A 20,876-nucleotide genomic window follows, 5' to 3' on the forward strand; every position below is an offset into this window, starting at 1 on the left:
ACGAAGTTCCTATGTTGTTTAGTAAGTAATGTGTGCAAAAACTGGATCCGGGTGCGTGGGCACGTGAAATAGTAAAAACATGAAAAAGGAATTACACGGCTGTTTCACAAAGGACTGCGACAGTTTCTGCTTTCTGAGACAAGAGGAGCAAATGTATTGGATAAATGGGAGGAAGTTGTGATGTCGGGGGTCAGGTAATAGTAGTGGCAATGTATAAAGGTTTGGTGAATGCTCTGGGCGGCGCTGCGGCGCTGGCGGGGCGGGCGGTACGAGCGCGCGCCGCCGCGGGCAGTGCGCGCCCGCCCAGGTCCGACACTCGACGTCGGCTCGTCAACGAAACAACACTACCACTATTATTATTCGACCATTATTTTAATCGGTAAGAAATACCGAGTGCTATATTCTTTAAGGGCTGTGCCAAAAGTGACAACGAAGGGCTTTCGGTTCTCGCGGCAGTGTATAGCGGCGTCTTTCTCTAAAGTTGCGCAACTGTCTCGCTATCTCGCTCGGGTAGCTTCTAGGCTACGACTCGATATCTAGTTCGCATTTCGCGTGTGATTAGTCGAGATAAGCAACATCTCAACCACGTTACATTGGTCAGCAGCACGTAAGTTTTTACACATCGGACGTGACCAAGACAAGTGAAATTAAGTGATATGTCCTGAAATTAATATACATTTTACGATCATTCAAAAGTTTGCAATATTTTTATGTGAAGTTCACAAAGTTTTATATTTTATGATCCTTATTCCATATCAAACGAAACTATCGTTACCTACATAACTGATAAGTTTATATAAACTTTTGCTTTTGTGATATATTATTTGAACTTTCATTATCGTAATTTTTTGTAGACTTTGGAAAAATATAATGTTTCCTACATAGTGCATTTCAGCGTTATCATAATTGGTTTTTAGAAAAAATCTGTGAGTGAGAAGAATGCGGGTAGTTTGAGAGAAGCTTGCATGAGCGTTGCAGGTGGGTTGCGGTTGCGCGCGACAATGCGCGGATGCGGGAATGCCGTGAATCTGATCCGGCGCGCGCAGCTATTTCGGGCGCACTCATCGCGCGCCAAATTTGCGATCCCGCCAAATCGACGCGCCTTCATATATTTTTGTAACAGTTTCACAATCACGTAATTTTTAACCGCTAACCTGCCTCAGTCCGTTAGGTAAATATCGACGTTTGCAGAAACAATATACGTAGATAGAGGAGCCTTTTTATAAATAAATACGTCTTCTATCTTATAAGACGCTTTGGTATCTAATTAATTACAAAAAATAATAAACCATTCATTAATCACGTATAACTGTCATCGTTTCGACGTATGAATTCAATCAAATATTTAAAAGGCTACAATTTAGGTGCGAAAAAAATATAGGTCACCTCATCGTGATAAATTAGGCAAAACACTTTTGACATTGGCCTTCACACTTGAACTCTTGGCCGAATTCATCTTTCTTTCGAATTATGGCAAACATACCTAAAGTAATAAGTACCTAATTTAACCGTATTAATAAAATATTGTCCTTTATTTTTGAAGATCAAGCGAGCTTTATTGTTCATCAAGTGAACTTACCATAGTTTCTGATAATTTGAAAGTACCAAGCCATATTTTCATGATCCTTCGGTCTAATTATTACAAAAGGGATATCTAGTTTAGCTGCATTGACATTAAATCAAAGATTATAAAATGTTCATGTCATATTACTTCACTGCCAAATCCCTTTCGCTTTTTACTAAAAGCTCTCGACGTTGCAATCCCTGGCATGCGTTCCTAATGAATTACCTCACGATTAAATTCCTAGGCAAATGCTAACATTATGAGTCCGGGATAGTAAATATCAACGAATATAGAAGCGGACTATTCAGTATAAAGTAAAACAACCTGTATTTATTTTACGAAACGAGTATATATCAGAATGACTGGGAAAACAACATAGTTACCAGAAATATAACACAAAGTAGGCTACCTACTTTGAAAATGCAAAATAATTGTAAGGGAACAACATAAATGATAAACATGTTAAATTCTCCAAGTGTATGCATTTGATAAACTACCTACAACACGCAATATTTCCTCTTCTTGTTTCTGTATAGCCAGGCTCAAGTGCAGATGCATTCCTCGGTTTTGAAGTGGTCTCGTATCTATGAAACGTCGATCTTAACTGGAAAAGCTGATGAATAGCTTTACGCTGCTCCAAATATAATCCATGACGCTGGCCAATGAATGCACTGTACAAAATTCACGATTTGTGTACTCGAAACAAGCCAGTTGCGTCATTTCTGAAGAACAGAATGTAGACAGTAAAAGGTGTATCGAATGTGAACAGGAATTTGGTACTTTATAAATGTTCTGCAATTACAAACAGTAAAAGTACTTACGTCAAACACTATAAACAGGAAAGATTCCACTGAAAATAATAGTCGTACTGCGTATTAACGTGGTTCTCATCATGACAAATAAAAAATAGTTTCAAATTCTTCATTTTATTGCTAAATGTAGGAAGGAGCATATCACAGATAAGAATAATAAACATATTTCTCATACAAATTAATTGCAAATTAATATTATCATAATTCTCTTCAATGTCCTTGGTACAAAAGACTACATCGCGTAGCCTTGCTGCAAGGCTCTATATCAAGTGAGTCACTGCGGACTATACGCTGACATTGTATAGATTAGCTGTCGACCAGCTCCTGAAATATACCGAGGTCGAAGCCCATTCGTTTGTCTTCGCAAGCTCAACACTCCAGCTTACATAATTATAGAAATTGCGGCAGGCCGCTGACTTATCCTACGCTGAAACTGTCGGCAAGGTCGCGTGAATCTCTAAAATAGCTGAGCAGCGAGCAGACATTCGTAAAAACGGTCGTTTTCAAGTTTCCCCTCGACAGCGGCGTGTTGGCAGCCCGCCAAAACACTGGCCATTCGACACGAGCCAGCCAGAGACGGCTATTTGCGGCCCTGCTGCTAACGCTGCATACGTCATTGCTCTATTTACGAGATCCGAACCCGTTATTGTATTCAATTATGTCACCTGGATATTGTTATGTACAGGTACTTTACCACAAATTCAAGGTTATTTTTCCACAAAGAACGACCAACTCCACAGATGTGACTTTGTGACGCTTTCAATATACCACTTATTATACTTTCCTTTTTACAGAAACGAGCACGACATAAGCTGCCAAAATGTTTAAAAATCATTTAGAAATGATTGGCAGAAATGAGACGGCATCGAAGAAAGCCAGATTTTGGCAATCCTTCGTGCGGTCTCTAAAAGGTAAGAAACTTAAAAACTTGTAGTGTATGAAAACCATAATCATCAAACTTTTCTATATTTACTTATGTGTAGAGTACCTAAAAGAAATATTCATAATAAAGTACCTACATACTTAATATCTTTGCAAACAAACCGTACTGACGGTAATAAAATAGAAGCAGACGGTCACACGAAACAATACATCGCAACATACAAACATAAACACAACTATCTTTCCCCAGGATCGGAAGACATCAGGGCAGAGGAAAGGTACAGGCCGACCCGCCGCAGCGTGTTCCCCGAGCTGTCATCCACGTACCCGTACACCAAGTCCATCTACGACGACCCCGTGGTCGCGGCCGAGAGGATCACCGTCCCCGGCTACCGCTACCTGCCGGTCCACCGCGAAGTATACGGCTACTCCCCGCGCGCCATCTACGCTCACAACTACCCCCGTTCTCTTGACCGGTACAGGCCAGGTTAGTACCCATATCGTGTAAAAGATTCATGTGTCTGTATTGCATCAACAATGCTATTGTATCAGTAGGTACTTAATAATTCAATACGTAGGTACGACTCTCTATTACAAGGGGTTTATACTTATCTCGCGAAGATTGGGTGTACTCATACACCTCTGAGACAGATCAGCACTGCCTTCTCCATCGGGGATACAGGCGTGATGCTGTTATTTTGATAACTCTTTATAAAATGGTAGTCTTTTTGATCTCCTCCTTTTGGGTCGGACGTCAAGATTTTTATCTCGTAGTGTCCAATGTGAAATACGTCCATGTAAATATAAATAAACATCTTCAATAATACATCTAGAAGACACTGCAATGATCTTTAAAATCAGGAGTGACGAAAAACTCACACTTCCGTAAAGATCAACTAAATAAATATCTTTTAGACGTTAATAGAATGCCCTCAATGCTTTGGCCTTTAATAGACGGGACATGTCCAAATAAAAATAGGTCAATGTGTTGATAGATTACTATTGGAAGCAAATCCGCTATCAATTGGCAGTTTATGATTATTATTTTGGCAATTGTCTAGCGAATAACATTGGCCATTTAGGTACTAACCTAGTATCTGCTATAGGTACCTACGTAAATTAGGGGGTCAAAGAGTTGTATATAAAGTACGTAACTCTACCACTAACTCATGTCTGTTAGATGCTCTTGTAGATATCTCGATTAAAACATAAAATATATTGTACAGAGAGCTTCATATTTAACATATTCGCATTTTGCTTTCTGCTCATGTGATCACTAAATATTACAGCAAACACACGTCATCATTATATCGTAGATTATGATTATTGGCAATGTATTTTAATTGTTTCAGCGTCAAAGGGCTCCGGAGGAGTTTAAATTAATATATTAAACAGTTTTTTTAAACTTTTATCGCTCTAACAAAACAATTGAAACTTTCTACAACTTTATCGATATAGAGTTTTTATTATAACATTCAGTACCATTGGTTTCATTATTCATGACGGAGACCAAGAAACAAGTGTAAAAAAATCATCTACATAGCAAATTCGCTATGCATCTTATATTTGTATTTAATTTTTGTAATAAATAAATTTTTAGAAAATAATTTTCTGTTGTGAATCCTGTCAAAGGCTCGGAGATGAATGGATTTAACATTACATGGAACCATACATACACACACACCACATGGTTTCATTTAGTTTTGTGATATACAAAAAAAAATATGACGTTCATTATTTTGTGGTTATATACCTACTTCTATATTGTTCGTGTAGGTACCACATGCATATTATTGGTATTTTTGTTTGTTACATGATGTTTAGTCTTAGTGTTTCGTTTTATATGAATAAAAATCGAATAATTATCGACACGACGATAACGAATCGTAGTTATCGGATGGCTGGCATTTCGATGTTTGCTTGCAAGTTGCGTCTCATATTTTATAAATAATCACACCTAATTGCATGTCTCATTTGATAGAAATCACCTCTTATACATAACATCGCACTCCACACTTGTAAATCCATGGATGTTATATCGTATTATATGTAAATGGCCCAGTCTTCTAGCATTTGTCAGGAGAAACACTTTTCATTCATTACCTACCTGAAATAATTTCCCTGTAACACATTATTTAATATAATATGCATTATCGGACCCATACTTTATTTCATCAAGTATCCCAGGAAAAATTATAGTAAGAGAGGTGAGTTCTATAAAATATTATCTATTAAGTATCTTGAAAACCATTATCATATTTAATAAGCTTTGCTCTGCGAGCCTTACTAACAACTAATACACAATGTATCCCCCTGTTTTACCCACAATTTTGTGACGTGACATATCAAATCCATATACAAATGGTTTCTTCTTCCTTATCTTCTATAACTGAAAATTACTTTGATACAAACTTTTCAGGCCTTCAACAAAATCCTATTTAAAGGACAAGTTCAAGTGTTCGAAGTTTATCCTGAATTCCTTCTATTATGTTGCTGTGAGGTCTACGTGGGGTTTTGTCTTCTTGTTTTAGACTTAGTTTAGCGCGTGCCATAAAGTGTTGTTTCTGTCGGCAGTATACCACGTACCGAGGCGCATCCGACGAGGCGTGGACCCCTTCGACGCCCACAAGGCATGGCAGGACCATCTTGACAGGCTCGCCGCCATCGACCGCCTGTACCCATCCCGCTACGGTCTCTACCTCAAGGACCGCGCGTACCCCATCACCGACCTGAGCGCCCCCATCATCGACCCCCTGCAGCCCAAGAGCCTTAAAGGCATTGAATATGAGCCTGACAACAAACCCCACTGGGGAACAGGTAAATACTAAATTATCTAATTTGTGCACGAAATCATCGCAGCTTCTTTGTCCATGAGCAAATATTCCTGAAACATGATCCAAGACTGTTGGTAATCACCTAAAAGACCGTTTGAAATATTAAACAAAAAAGTCATATTTATTACTGCCTGTTCTTAAAACCGAAGTTTGCTCATGAACACAGAACTTTAGACTAAGTTTAGGTTAAGTTACCGTGATTGGTCTGTTCGATCTTTACACGGACAAATTGTGTACAGTAGTCTTCTTTGGTGTCTCAAGATAGACTGATTGTTTTTGTAAATTGCGAATAGGCAAACCACGGTTCCTCTCTGATCCACGGAAGCGACTAAGTTCGAAATTTAATCAGTTCAATATGTTTATATTTTTTATAACAATTATAATATTTTTTTCGAACCGGGAACCTACCGTGGAATCAAGAAACTGTATATTTTTTGGACTCAAATCACCTGTCAGATTTAACTCTTATTTGAATCTGATTTGTGTGATTTGTATAAGTCCTGTATCAACTTTTAAGGTTTTATTATTTTATACCATTTTGTAAAGATTAGAGCAAAATCAAAATTCAAAATTTTTGTTTTTGTAAATACAGTAAATTACCTACTCATCATAACATTGATTTGGTTACTTGTTAACAGAAATAGCTTCTAGTCATAAATTAATAATTGTAAATGAAAAGAGACACCATAGAATAGAAAAGTATTTGTATTTATATGATTAAAAGTACACTATTTTATACATTTAATTTATTAAATTAGTACAAACTTTTTACAAACAACTAACCCGGTACACTTTTTATATTAAATTTTAAAAGACCAATACGTGTTTTGATTTAGTAGTTAGTACCTTTCTATAGTAAGTTCTTTATATAATTTAAAGAATCAATATAGGTATCTGATTTCACAAATGCCCTACGCCCTAGATACCCTAGATACGTGTATGCACCCATAACTCTAGCACATGTGCATGATGCCGCATTGTATATAAGCGAGGCAGCATTCACGCCGGAATGTAAACGCATTCATATTCAGAAGAACACTACACTCTACAAGATATATTTGGAATAGGTATTAAAGAATTAAAGTGACGAGGTATATCTTAATACTTTTTACGGGATGCAGCTGTTCCGTGTATGCGTATATGTTATATGAGATTGGTATTGACTGTGAGACTTGCCATGAAGGAGCGTTGCCGGAGCGGATATCGAACGCGTTCAAAAAGGATCCCTTTTTCGCTGAAGCCGAAAAATGGGCAGACTTTGACCGGTCAATGAGAGAGCTCTCCCCTGCTCGGTCGCTGCGAGGGATGTCCCCTACACCGGTGAAGCCGAGGATAAGTCCGCCGCGCGACTGCGAAGTTGCTTACGATGCCGATGGTAAGGGCAACAGACCCCTCTATACCCTGTACCTTCGTCTCAATCCTAAGTGAAAAACCAAAAAAAATCAGGACGTTTTTACTAAAATCTTCTACTTCCAAATTGAAATCCTGAGTCAGTTCAGTATAGCTCAATCAAATCTTTGTTTTTTATTGTTCAGAACAAGCATTTCCAATCTAATATTTAGTAGTTAGAGCATCCTGTTTCTAATAAATTTCCTTTTACCCATCTCTTCGACTTAAACCATTTCCAGTGAATAAGAAGTAAAGACATCTTGTTTCACGGAATCTTTTTTTTTCATTTGTAGATAGTTATCGCAGTATTGTTCCTATCGAGTGTATGTGTTCTTTTATCATCATAGTGACATTAAAACGACATTGGATCACTATAAATGAGCATGAGGAATGACTCTCTTATTTATTAACGTATTTCATAAGAATTTATAAATAATTGCTGTTACATAATAATAATTCTAATTTATTGAAATTATTCATGATATTGCTGTCACGAATTCATTTCAATAAAGTAGTTCCGATCGTAAGTCACGCATTTCAGCTAATCGACGCAGATGTAACAATAACTGCTTTTCTTGTCATGTTGCAATAGCTTTCGGTCATTTTTCAGTGTGATTCATTTACATCGTGTTATGTGTTACATTGGCTGTACTGAACGCTTGGCTTCTTGGTCGATGACGAAGTACGTACAGTGGAGAGTATCTGTTGTCCTACTAATGGTTGTGGCGTGTAGGTGCGCCGATATACACCCCCAGCCGCCGCAGGCCCTGCTGGGCTGATATTTTCAACCCGAGCCCTTCTCTACCGATCTCGGCGATCACGCGGGACCCCTTCTGGTACGACTGGCCCGAGCTGAAGCCCCTCGCTAGATGGGACCGCAGCCCGTCCTACATCCGGGACTCGTACCTGTCGCCCGTCAAACGCACCTACCTCTGGGACAAGCATCCGATTAGGCCCTTAGGTTAGTGAGTCGCTGTAAATATGCAAACAATCACTCCACAGACAGCTTTACTTGGTGTCCGGCAGTGCCGTAACTAATACGTTTTTAGTGCGCAACATTTTCGGTGAGCTTTCGAGATCTTTCTTCATACAATCTGAAATATTCTTAGTTTCGGCACTGTGCTCAAGCTGTATAAAAGTGGCCTGCAATCATTACGATAACGTTACTGATAAGAAATATCTTCTTAACGCAGCAGTGTTATAAAACTATTGTTACTTTAATTGTATCTCTGATTATGGCAGATTTAATGTTAGCTGACGCCTTCACCGTGGATGATCTAAGCAAGACATTACCGTTCATGCGTAGTCTATAAAATGCGAAAAGGTATCTGAACAAAATTGAAATTATGTTCATCGTAGAATGAGTCCTGTTGTTATGAGTTTTATTATTCATTCATAGTCAGTAGTTAATTGCATTATAGATACCTGCCATATTACAACATAGAATTTTCAACATTTCACTAGAATAGAATGCTAATTCTTACTGTTCCAGTGAAAAGGTACCTACAGTATTGAAACTTTTGCCTGAAAATCATTGTTTATACTTCCTTAGTCCCCCCAAAGTAAACTTTCAAAATCCTTAATTTATGTGACTAACACATTCACCTTTATACCTCCATACATTTTAATGGTCAGTAACTGATCTTATTAATGCAACTTTATGCACTAAATTGAAGTTTTGTATTCACATAAAATATGGCGTCGGTCATGTACACCACTCACCCACCATAACAAGTTCTTCAAAAAGAGTTCTTCATGCCAATAAAATATAGTTCTCTTATCAATAGTCATATTGATAAGAAAAACGCAAGACACATTATTCCCATCTATCCATTGATGTACATACATTATCATAAATTTGTATCGTTGTTTTGAAGAGTTTTTTATACTTGTTATTTAATTTAAGTATAAAATATGAAACAAATCTTAAATAGATATGAATTGAAAATATATATATCGGCCTACGGCCTACCTCATTTGCTACAATAAAAACGATTCTAGGTACTTGTTTAAACTTACAACTTTACGAGTCAATTTTATCATTTATGTTTCTATGTATAATTTATTTAAGTGGGAAAATGTTATTGGTACAATATTTATGTCTCCAAGACAATAATAATTATTGTTACACAATGAATGTTTTCTTTTTCAGCTGCTGCTTTCTAAGGGGAGTCACATCGAGCCCACTGTAATTTAAGTAATATTTATACTTCTACAATTTCATATTTAATTTATTACACAATATATCTTATTATACTGACTGACTATGTTATCAAAATTAACAAAAAATATGCTAAAGATCAAATAAATTCGATTAATAAAACTCTAAATCAAAAATATTTCACTAAGATCTCAAAGACTGCAATAACATAGTCACTGCCACAGAAATGAAAATTTGTTATACTTACTTACTTAACTACGATTTTTGTTTTTATTATTACGAAACATTTTTATGTACACCAAAAATAAAAAAAAGTAATAAAATTTCGAAAAACGCAACGATTTTGTTGTTTCATTCCGTGTTTGGTATTTGTGGAAAAGTTAGTTAGACAACATGCTCGTTTTTTAACTGAAAACCTGGTCATATGAAAGGTGCAAAAACTAAAAGAAAGCCTAACGACTGATAATAAGGGATGGAATAGTAGGTAAGGTTCGTATAGTTAGTAAGGTGTCTGTCGGAGTATGGGGGAGACAAAAATTAAAAGATGGAGTTGAGTCATTATTATTAAGCATGTTATTTATAGACGTGGCCCGTATCTACTCACCTACAGTATACTAGTGTTACCGCACTGTTAGATAGGCGACCTTGAAGATCTTCTATATTGGATGATTCTTCGAGTAGGTACCGAAAGTCAGCCGCTGGTGGGGAGCGAAGAGTTTCCATTCTATATGTATTATTATTCCTTATTCAATGCTATAGGTACCTAAGGTAGGTAGGTATGTATGTAGGTAGGTAGGTGGTATAGGTAGGTAGGTATGAACTTCTACATGACACTGGGAGAGAATCTACTCGGATTTGTCGTGAAAATGGACAAAGAGATCGACCTCTGGGTCAAACCTATGGGCGATGGGCTGATCACCTGTTACAATCATAGGACCTCGACCTACTACAACCTTATTAAAAGTGGCTGCAAGCTGTTTTTTAATTATTTGTGACTCTTCCCAACCCTATAGGGACCATGGGTGTGACTATATTATACTTAATACCTAATAATAATAATACCGAATCAAATTTATTTATTGACATAAACTCATAACGGTGTAAAAGACACGTAAAAAGAAAAAAAAACACGTACAATACACAAGTGTAGAATCTTTAAAAAATAAACTATAATAAAATAAAATATATATAGGTATCTATCCAACCACCGACTCCCCACATAGAAAACCAATTTATGACGATGAAGGCAAAGCTTTATTAAAAATCTATATTAGAAAAATATACCACGTAATTCAAATTTTCAGTGACTTAAATTTAGGCGGCTATTGGATTTTATTGCACAATTTCTGGGAAGTCGGAACACCGTTGACGCTAGACATCAATGGTATAATAATTATAATCGCATTATAAGTATGACGTCCACCAAAAATAGTATAGTGGTGCCATCTGTTATATAATTACTGAAACATATCTAACAGCCTCAGTGATCCAGTGGTTGAGCGTTCGGCTCACGATCCGGAGGTCCCGGGTTCGAATCCCGGTGGGGAAATATAACAAAAATTACTTTTTGATCCCTAATTTGTTTAGGACATTACAAGCTTATAACCTGAATGGCCGAAAGTAAGATGAATCGTGTTTCGGAAGGCACGTTAGGCCGTTGGTTGCCAGGTTACACGCGGCTCAATAGTAACCCTGACACCAGGGTTGATGAGGTTGGTAGTCCACCTCATAACCCACAGGAGAGAAGAAGACTGAAACATAATTGTTTCTAAAGTATTATGTATATATAACATGCATGACATCGCATCACGCCTGTATCCCCGAAGTGTAAGCAGAAGAATATACACCCACCCCGCCAGCTATGTTTAAGTCCCATGTACCTAATAGGGGGCGACCTTATTGCCCGACCTGAACCTAAACCTGACACAAATTCAACCAATTCAGTGGTTTAGATTAGAGCCAGTGCTGGGATTCGATATAAATCGCGCCTCAGGCTAAAGTAATATTAGTAGGTACCTACAGAATTTATCATACTACGTGTAATAAAGTGTGCACTGTACAGTACACACACGTTAGCCGAGCCTTCACGGATCACGGTCAATGCAATGAAACACACCAACGTGTGAACAGAACAGCGTAATTTGTCGGCCAATCTGTACTACATCTTAGGTAACGTAACGGAGGTACATAACATACGTAATCATTATGTACCTACGTAATCATTATGTTATTTTTGATACAAAGACTATAAAATTGCATTCGGGTAAAACACTAAATCAGGTCTTACCCACATTATTGCTGCCGCTGTGATATTGATGCGTTATTTTTTACGCGATTAATATAACTCACGTAACTAAGGATTATCCATAGATGAGATTATCTTGATGAATTTATCACAACGTTTAGGAATCAATGCTTCTGAATTGTTCTGAAATTCTAATTTCGCGCTCTTTCAATAAAAATGTGTGGTTTTCGATTTTTCTGCCAAATTCTCCTCGTCTCTAGATTTAAAAAATAAAAATTAAATAAAATAAACTTTATTTAGGACAAATTTACATCCATATCTACTAACCTAAAATACAAAAAAGTACCGTAAAACGGGGTAAATTGGTCCAATCTTCACTTTCAATTGGAATTTTGACCTACTTCCGTAAGTCATAGGCTATGCAACTCTTTATCTTAAAGATGTGTCATAAGCTCTTCTTGATGATAAATAGCTTTAAATTCCCAAACTAACGTCATATTTTAAGAAAATCAATAAAAAGTCGCTTGGATTCCAATTTACCCCACACGGGGTTAATAGGTCCTACAGAGAGGTTAATTGGAATTTTCAATAGGGTTGAAACAATTAGTTTTAGTTCTTACTAGCGGCGTCTCGCGACTTTGTCTGCACTGTATCTCAATATATTATAGCCAATACCCAATGGATGTCGCCGTTCGATAGGGTCAAGGTGTCAACTTTGACAACCAAATTCTTCCTCTTTAATAACTTTTTTACGCATAACTTGCGCATTTATAGAATAGATTTAAAAATGTCGTCTGCGCGCATGGTTTCTCGTTCACACTATTTAGCTATCTACAGTGTGTGAGCGAAACAACATGCGATCGGACGCCAATTTCAAATCTATTCTTTAAATGAGTTGTATTAACTTTTTTACTCGGAGTAGGAATTATTCTCTTTTTGAATGTCATTACCGCACTAGTGCGTAATGGGACACATGCTTTTTCGAGAAATTAAATTTTAAAAATACTACACCAAAATCGGTATTATTATGGATCAATTATGAGCAATTGTGTTCAAAAAATAATAAAAAGAAAATAAGAAAATGTAAAAAAAAGGTATAAGAGGTTTTCTTGTTTACGACTGCAACATGGTATTTATAACTGTTTACCTATAGGTATAAACGTGTATATTACATCATATATAACATAGATTACCTACATTTTACTCACGAATTAGGTGGATTCGATTTTTGACAACCCTATTTAGAGATTCCAATTTACCCCTTAGTCAAACCAAGTAACCCCTACTTCGTTCCAATTATACCTGTACATGTGCCTATTTCCCCCCGTTGCGTTCCAATTATTCCTAAAAAAATCTAAAAACGAGTGCCTGACTAAAAACTAATATTATCAGTGAAATTTAGCAATTATTTACTTAGTTTTACGTTTTTTTAAACCACAATCCACTATTATAAATAATAACAAGTCTATTTCAACCCTTTTTTAAATAAAACATAGCAAAAACCTGAAGTTAAAAAGTACAATTTTTACGGGGCTAGGAAGACCTCACTTTGAAACGGTTTTTTTAGGTGAATCCTGATTATTTCGATTAAATTCACAGTGTAGCCAATAGCAAAAAATGTAGGTTCGTTCAAAAATACAAAAAGTATTGACCTATCAAAAATAGTATGACAGTAACAGAGCGGTTTAGAAAAAGCAGAGTTTTATTCCAATTTACCCCGCCATTCCTATTTACCCCGTTTTACGGTACTTAAAAATACTTGGTCCCTCCTTGAGCTCCTTGACGATAAAACACCATAATGGCACACGCTTAACACAAGATTAAAAAAATAATAATAGGCCGCTGTCACACGGGCTAGCCATGTGATAGTGATAGTAGCCGTGCGTGGCTGCGTGCCACGGACACCGAGCATGTTGGATAGGTATCTATTGTCTATGGTATCATTTTCGGAATAGCTTGACCGACACCAAAATGATAATCAAATATAATATGTGTGTTATAATCGCGTTATGTTTAGTGTATTTTTGCAAAGATAAAATATATTAGAATTATCGCACGCAACTGCAGGCACAATGCAGGCAGAACTTTTAATTGTACAACGGAAACAAAGACGCTTGTCGTGCTGTCCTGCGTGACGTCACAAAGATACACGCTTTCTATTGGTTATTAACTTATCAACGAGAATATTTTTTTCTGACATTGACAGACGGTTTTATTTTGAAAATTGAATATCCAAGCGTTCAATTTCGGTGTTGTATTCGTAGTGTTCGAATTTTATAGAAATTAGAACTGAATATGGGTGAACAAGTGGAAGATAAAAGTGGTGAAGTAAATATGAGTAACCGAGAAATGGTTTTTGACAATCTAACTATATTGAAGGAACTTGATAATATTGCAAATCTTGTGAAGTAAGTTTTTCATTATGTTTTTATTGGTCTTTCTATTATTATGATCCTGAATTAACTATAATTATGGATAATAAGGGATTTTACCAACATCAGCCTTTTGATGAGTCGTAATATTTGTAGCGTATTTCCAATATTTTCAGATGTGAAGACTTTCTTGAAACTGTACCTAAAGCCAAACTGAGACGAGTAAAATGGGTACCAATGTTCAACTGTTTGAAGCAAGGTATTTTCGATGAAATGGTTCAAGAGTTAAGTTCAATGTGGACATATGAAAACATGGCGCTAAAACAACAAATACTTGAAAAACAAAAGGAAAAATTTGAGACAAATGCTGGTAAAATCCAATGGTATGTTCCAGTTATATCAACTAAGAATTAGTTGAAATTAATGCTTGTTATTTGACTTGTTCATTGTCATAATACTAGATTTATATTGACATGCTACCTATGTAATGTTATTTTTAGGAGGCCACAGCTTGGTGATGTTAAAGCACAACTAAAAGCCAGTGATGTTGCGAATTTGCGTAAACAGAAAGTTCTACTGGAATCATTGGCTAAGGAATATGAGAGCAGAGTTAACAGACTGAAAAATACCCTCTCTGCAAAAAGAGGATATTTGAAAGTTTTACAAATGGATATCCAAAAATACCAAAAGAAAAATGAAGATTTTGTATCCCAAATCAATGGAAAACTTGAGAATCATGAGCACCTAGTATCAACTATTGTGCCGCCCAGAATAGATGTTGAGGAAATTAAATGGAATGAGACAGATTTGGAAATTGATGAATAAAATTTAGAACAATTATTGAATAAAATTTATATTTCAGAAAATTGTACACACTTGAGAAAAAGTACAACAAAAAGAATAACTCAATTTTAGATATCAGTAAAATACTAGTGTAGATGTAAATAGAGAATAAATAAAGTGTAATTTAAAGTGATACTGACAGTAGTAAATCACTAAATCTAATATTGCTGCATACAATTATCTAATTTATACAATTAAAATTGAAGAAAGATCAAGTTTAGTTCTATGTAATTGAAAAAATAGTTGTTTACAATACATAATTAAATCACAAGAATATGATATAAGTAATTATTTTGTTTAGCATTAATGACAAAAAATAGAAGATAAAAACATTCATTTTTCTGTAAATGCATACCCAAACGAAAATAAAACAAAAATAATTCTCTTACATTAAATAGTAATATTTATTCAATGAAAATTATTTGACATTTATTTGTTAACATAGCTAAAAAAATTAAAATTGTACAATGCAAAACTTGCATATTTTATATAATAATTTATAATAATAGCAATTGCACTATTGTTGCGAGGACTACACTGCTTCTAACGCCTTTTTAAATTATCATTCCATTCAGACTTCTAGAATTAATGTGAAGAAAAAGCCTCAATATGGAGATCATGCCAATCTTCTGGTGGTGTATTTAATACTGAGTGCATAATTATTTTAATTTCACTGGGGAATCCACTCCCAAGTTAACTGGATTAATGATTATTAGAACCAAAATAAACACTAAATATTTTACATCTAGGTGAAAGTAATAATAATCATGTCTTAGGCCACTCCACAAAAGAATTAAATTCATAAAGGTTGAAAGAAATAAAATCTAATCATCATCAAGTTTTTGACGATTATTTCAATTTTGAAAACAATCTCGACATAGGTACTAATTCAAAATAAACTTCAATAACCAATTACTGTCACTTATACCGACCTATACATACTTAACATTTATAGGCACATTAGTTACAGAATAAAGCGAATGTGCTTCCGATCCACTACAACTAAATAAATAGTAGTATGAAAACGTATCGACGCTCTGTGTCCAATGCCCGCATCTCTGCTTGCCACCTCAAACTCTTCAAAATAACAAAACAATTTGACTACAACTTCAACAGGTCACAATAACGTAACAGGGTCAATCCGTACTAAAGGCTGCGTTGGTTATTATATCAGGGATCGAAAAAGCAATGAGTCATGAGACGTCGCCGAACATGTCTTGGTCCTAATCCGATTTTTATTATCTTTAGAACTAAACTCATAAATTAATATCACTCACATTAATCATAAAGTATAAATAAGAAGGCACAAGCAATTGATAAATAATTTCAACAGTTACGGCTCTGAGTACGGCTCTGCCTCACGACCATATTAAACACATAATAATTATAATACACAATATAATTAATTATTTGTAGCATTCCTCTCACTGTGCAGCACACTGGATCCCAAACGCCAGTTATTTTTTTTTAGGTGGTGTCCGCTGTGGTGTGGCAGGCCTCCCACTATTTATGCCGTTGTATTGATATTTAGCTTTCTTTTCAGATGGCTTTAAAATCTGTAAAAAATTAATACTTTACTAGCATTTGAACACTAATTGAATATAATTTGGCCTACCTACACGTAATTCTGAAGCAAAATAAAAAGAAAATGTAATTACTTTCAAACAAAACCAAGGAATCCCACTTTCGGCTCATTAACAATCGTAAATCATTATTAATTATATTTCGTAAGTAATATTGATTAAAGTAATAAATAGATAGAATTAAAAATAAATAGTTTATTTGCCAGTTTACTAAAAAACGTTTGATATAAGAACCACAAAGTTCTAAAAAAGTATTTTTTATTGGAACATTTAATAACTGGAGAAAAGTTCAACTCAAAGAAAATGCATAACTTCACATCTTGCTACTGTTTATGCCATTGTGCTGATGTTTGGTCTTTTTTTCAGACGGTTTTAGTATCTGTAAATAAAATAGCTTTGTTACTCTTTAATGTTAATCTTTAGGCTGTAATGCCAAGTTAGTTTGCACTAATGGAATCTCCAATTACCATACTTACAATGATACACTAAAACTTCAATACAAATAGAAATCTACGTTACTATTTTAAACAGCGCAATATGTGAAAATATGCTAGTAGCAAATACAAAATACTACTTGTATCAACTTTATTACAAAAACATAGGTAGACACTGGCAATAATAATTCCTATTTTATTGTACAAAAACAACCCTGTAAATCTTCTGGCCCCATTTACATGTTTCTAACAAATACAAACTTCTTACGTTTTGAAATTCTAATGAATCAAAATAGCACAGAGTAGTACTTTAGTGAGATGTAATATATAAGTCCAATGGATTGTGGCCGGTGAACCTACCTGGAACGAGCACATTAGTGTTTCGTCGACAGACATCATGCCGCCAGCGTTGTCAAACTCGCCGCAATAGTTGGGTGCCGAGAATAATGTCACCAGCTGACGCTTTGCGAAGAATTCGTATCCGTCCTCTACAACCTGTGTAAATACATATATATTTTTTATATCAGAATAAGAGAAAACACACCAATAAAACACCAATTACATGCTCGATTTTCTCTATGTTATGTACAGTATGTAAGATGCCAGATAATGTGTGTAACTGATGTGGATAAGATCACTAGATAATAAGTAGTCTGAGATACAAGATACTAAACAATATAGTATATTAAACCCATGTAAGTTTCCTCAACTGTGTGTGATTGATGTATTGCATACAGGAAAACCAGGTGCGATAATTCTCATATCGCACAAGTCAATAATAAATTAAACTACCTGATGGGCCCTGCAAATCAAATCCAAGTCATGTCGATTGAGGAATTTGCTGACGACATCAGGACCAAACGTAAACGACACTCCGCGGTCGTTCTCGCCCCATCCCTGGACATCTTTGTCTGGATCAGACCACAGCAGGTCACAAAGCAAACCTGTAATTATAACAATATGTTAGTTGCGTACTGATGATTGTACAAATTTATAATTACAATAAAATATTTGTGCACACACAATTTATTGGTAAAACTTGACCAATAAACAGGTACTGTATTTTAGAGTTTTATAGTGTGTGTAACTCACCTGTATCAGGGACATCAGTCGGTCTCATTATCCGTCTGATCTGCTCCATGCCCTGCAAGTCCGGCGAGAGGCCACCGTGGCAGCAGAATATCTTCTCGTCAATGATGGCGGCAATAGGCAGGCAATTGAAGCAGTCAGTAAAGGTTTTCCACAATTTTATGTTGTACCGGCGTTTGCACTCGTCGTAAAATCCTGTTCACATTATTTTATGTAACTGAAGCCATACAAGTACAATAACAAACATAATATCTTCAGACACAGCTGTGCTAATTGAAAAGGTCAATCAGATCTGATTGTAATCAATACCGCTGTTGTAAACTTACCATAAATGCGATTAATACTGGCACACTCATGATTGCCTCGTAGGAGGAAGAAGTTTTCAGGATATTTGATTTTATAAGCCAGCAGTAGACAAATGGTTTCCAAGGATTGCTTGCCACGGTCTACATAATCGCCGAGGAAGAGATAATTGGCTTCAGGTGGAAAGCCACCATATTCAAAGAGACGTAGTAAGTCTGTGTATTGCCCATGTATATCACCTGTAAATACAGCATAATTTGTTTTAAAAGCAAAATAGTAAATACTTATATTTACAAACAGAAATATGTAACCAACTCTAATGAATCACAAGGATAAAATAAAGAAGTTTTTAAATATGTGTTAAATGAATTAGCAGACCAGAAGCCATAATTTGAAAAGTTGAAGAGGATTAATATTTTTTAATGTTTCATGTTTTGTTGTGTCTGTAATGTATGTGTAGTCTGTTTCAAAATATTTTCTTACCACAAATTTTGAGTGGCGCTTCCAATTCCAGCAGTATTGGCTGTTGTAAGAAAATTTCCCTGGACTTAGTGCAGAGGCCCCGCACCTCTGACTCTGACATCTGCACCGTTTTGCCAGGCCTACATCCTCGGACTGCATAAGTTAATAAACAAACAATTTACCAACCATCCACAAAAGGAATACAGACATAATATAAAAGAGTATTTATTACAGAGGCAGCATAATTGCACAAAAACAATATATAACAAAATCATAAAAGTATGAGTGGAAACAGAAGAATATTGTCTAGTAAAGACATGCTAAAGTAATGAAATAACAATGCCTAGCATACATCATTTATTATAGTTAATTAATCTTATAATGACTCTAACAACCAAAGCAAACAAATAGAGAAAAAGTCAAGATCAAAGTTTTCAAAGGTTTAATTACATGCTGGGTGATGCAATTGTAAGAACAATAGGGGTAAATAATGTTTATACAACTGAATAGATATTTTTCCAACATTTATAACAGTGATATAAATATTTCACTACTGTTGATACAGTTTTGTACACTGTTATAATTAGGCATGTAATTATCCTACTTAGTAATGACACTTTTTTTTTCTCAATGCCAATTTCATTCCTGTATGGCACACATTTTGCATGAAAAATGTGTCTAGTACCTATAACAAAACGGAGGACATGGCCCTAAGACCATTTTTATTGCAATTGGAATAAGAGTAAGGATATTAACCTTAAATGTATTAAGTGTTCTTAGGATTCAATGGCAGTGAACCATGGATGTGGGCATTCAATAAAGGCAAAATAAAATAGACAAGAATCTAGCTCGATACTCTGGCAATAATTTTGGGAGGTAACCATACATTCTCCAGAAAAGATGTCTTTCAATTTCCCTTTCCGCCTTGCTGTTTCCTGCTGCAGCCTGTATACTGATGTAACCCATCAAAAAGCAGCACAATAAAGTGAAATAAACATGTTTTAAACTAAATCAAGTACTATAGAATGCGAACAAAACATAATGTAGCCCATGGAATCTGCCATGGAATATGATCTGACATCATTGTTGCTCAACCATCGCGTTGGTCGGCTAATACGAGCACGAGAGAATATGAAGCGCATTCCAATCAGATGACGAAAATAGTCATCTGCAATTCTTCTAAACAGTGTAGGTACATCAAAGTGGAATCAGATAAGAATTGAGGATAATCGATTTATTTATGAGTTTGACGTTTCGATTCCTACACAAGTGATAATTACGCAACTAGAAACGTAGTATACATATATACATTAGTTCATAGTATTGATCATGGGATTGAAAATAGAAATTGCACCAGATAATAAGTATAAAATTGATCTTTACCTTCTAAAAGCCTGTGAATTAGACTGTCAACATTGAGTTCGTCAGCCATATTTACTACACGAATAATTTACGTCAAAAACTTCATGGATCTTCACTATACATGCACTATACCACACTCTATAGAGCTTTTTCTAGTTTCTGCTATATTTCTTGAACTAGTTGTCGAAAAAAATAACAATATAACTTCACACGCAAAATAAATCGTATGGACTGAAGTAATAATGATTCCTGATGATGAGCAAAGAGAATATTACCACTCTATGATGATTCTTTTTTCTTTTTTCTCAAACAAGTAAAGGTGTAAACACACGACGGGTACAGTATATCATACAGGCCAAATTTAACGTCCAGCAGACTGTACCGGTTGGACGGTTGGGTTGGTAGGATAGACATGGCAATGCATGCCGACTGCTATAAATTGTAACCGGAAACAGCATTTCATAAACAATTTTGTTGTTTTCATTTTCAGTGTTGCCATAATTGTAACGTGTCATAATAAGAAATCATAGACAACATTTTC

General features: G+C 35.5%; 3 protein-coding genes across 9 annotated transcripts; 2 read left to right on the forward strand and 1 right to left on the reverse strand.

The window, feature by feature from the left end:
* The first annotated feature begins 239 nt into the window (after positions 1 to 239).
* On the forward strand, positions 240 to 9,983 carry LOC126372944 (uncharacterized). Of its 7 annotated transcripts, none has more exons than XM_050018854.1 (8): positions 240 to 379; positions 3,171 to 3,287; positions 3,509 to 3,745; positions 5,833 to 6,075; positions 7,276 to 7,467; positions 8,215 to 8,442; positions 8,724 to 8,805; positions 9,634 to 9,983. In XM_050018854.1, the coding sequence occupies exons 2-7, from the start codon at positions 3,197 to 3,199 to the stop codon at positions 8,792 to 8,794; spliced, it is 1,062 nt and encodes a 353-aa protein (XP_049874811.1). In that variant the 5' UTR covers positions 240 to 379; positions 3,171 to 3,196; the 3' UTR covers positions 8,795 to 8,805; positions 9,634 to 9,983. The 7 variants fall into 7 exon arrangements, with proteins under 7 accessions (XP_049874811.1, XP_049874813.1, XP_049874814.1 ...); XM_050018855.1 differs by lacking the exon at positions 240 to 379 and adding an exon at positions 465 to 607; XM_050018856.1 differs by lacking the exon at positions 8,724 to 8,805.
* A 4,104-nt stretch (positions 9,984 to 14,087) lies between these two features.
* Positions 14,088 to 16,273, forward strand: LOC126372951 (uncharacterized). Its single transcript, XM_050018868.1, has 3 exons — positions 14,088 to 14,295; positions 14,436 to 14,642; positions 14,760 to 16,273. The coding sequence occupies exons 1-3, from the start codon at positions 14,183 to 14,185 to the stop codon at positions 15,082 to 15,084; spliced, it is 645 nt and encodes a 214-aa protein (XP_049874825.1). The 5' UTR covers positions 14,088 to 14,182; the 3' UTR covers positions 15,085 to 16,273.
* LOC126372947 (serine/threonine-protein phosphatase PP1-beta catalytic subunit) lies at positions 15,483 to 20,619 on the reverse strand. The gene is made up of 7 exons (XM_050018862.1): positions 20,357 to 20,619; positions 18,995 to 19,126; positions 18,535 to 18,750; positions 18,212 to 18,403; positions 17,912 to 18,063; positions 17,480 to 17,614; positions 15,483 to 16,658 (listed from the first exon to the last, which is right to left on the reverse strand). The coding sequence occupies exons 1-7, from the start codon at positions 20,403 to 20,405 to the stop codon at positions 16,560 to 16,562; spliced, it is 975 nt and encodes a 324-aa protein (XP_049874819.1). The 5' UTR covers positions 20,406 to 20,619; the 3' UTR covers positions 15,483 to 16,559.
* Between the last annotated feature and the right edge of the window lie 257 nt (positions 20,620 to 20,876).

Source organism: Pectinophora gossypiella, chromosome 15, assembly GCF_024362695.1.
Source record: "Pectinophora gossypiella chromosome 15, ilPecGoss1.1, whole genome shotgun sequence".
Classification (NCBI taxonomy): Eukaryota; Metazoa; Arthropoda; class Insecta; order Lepidoptera; family Gelechiidae; genus Pectinophora; species Pectinophora gossypiella.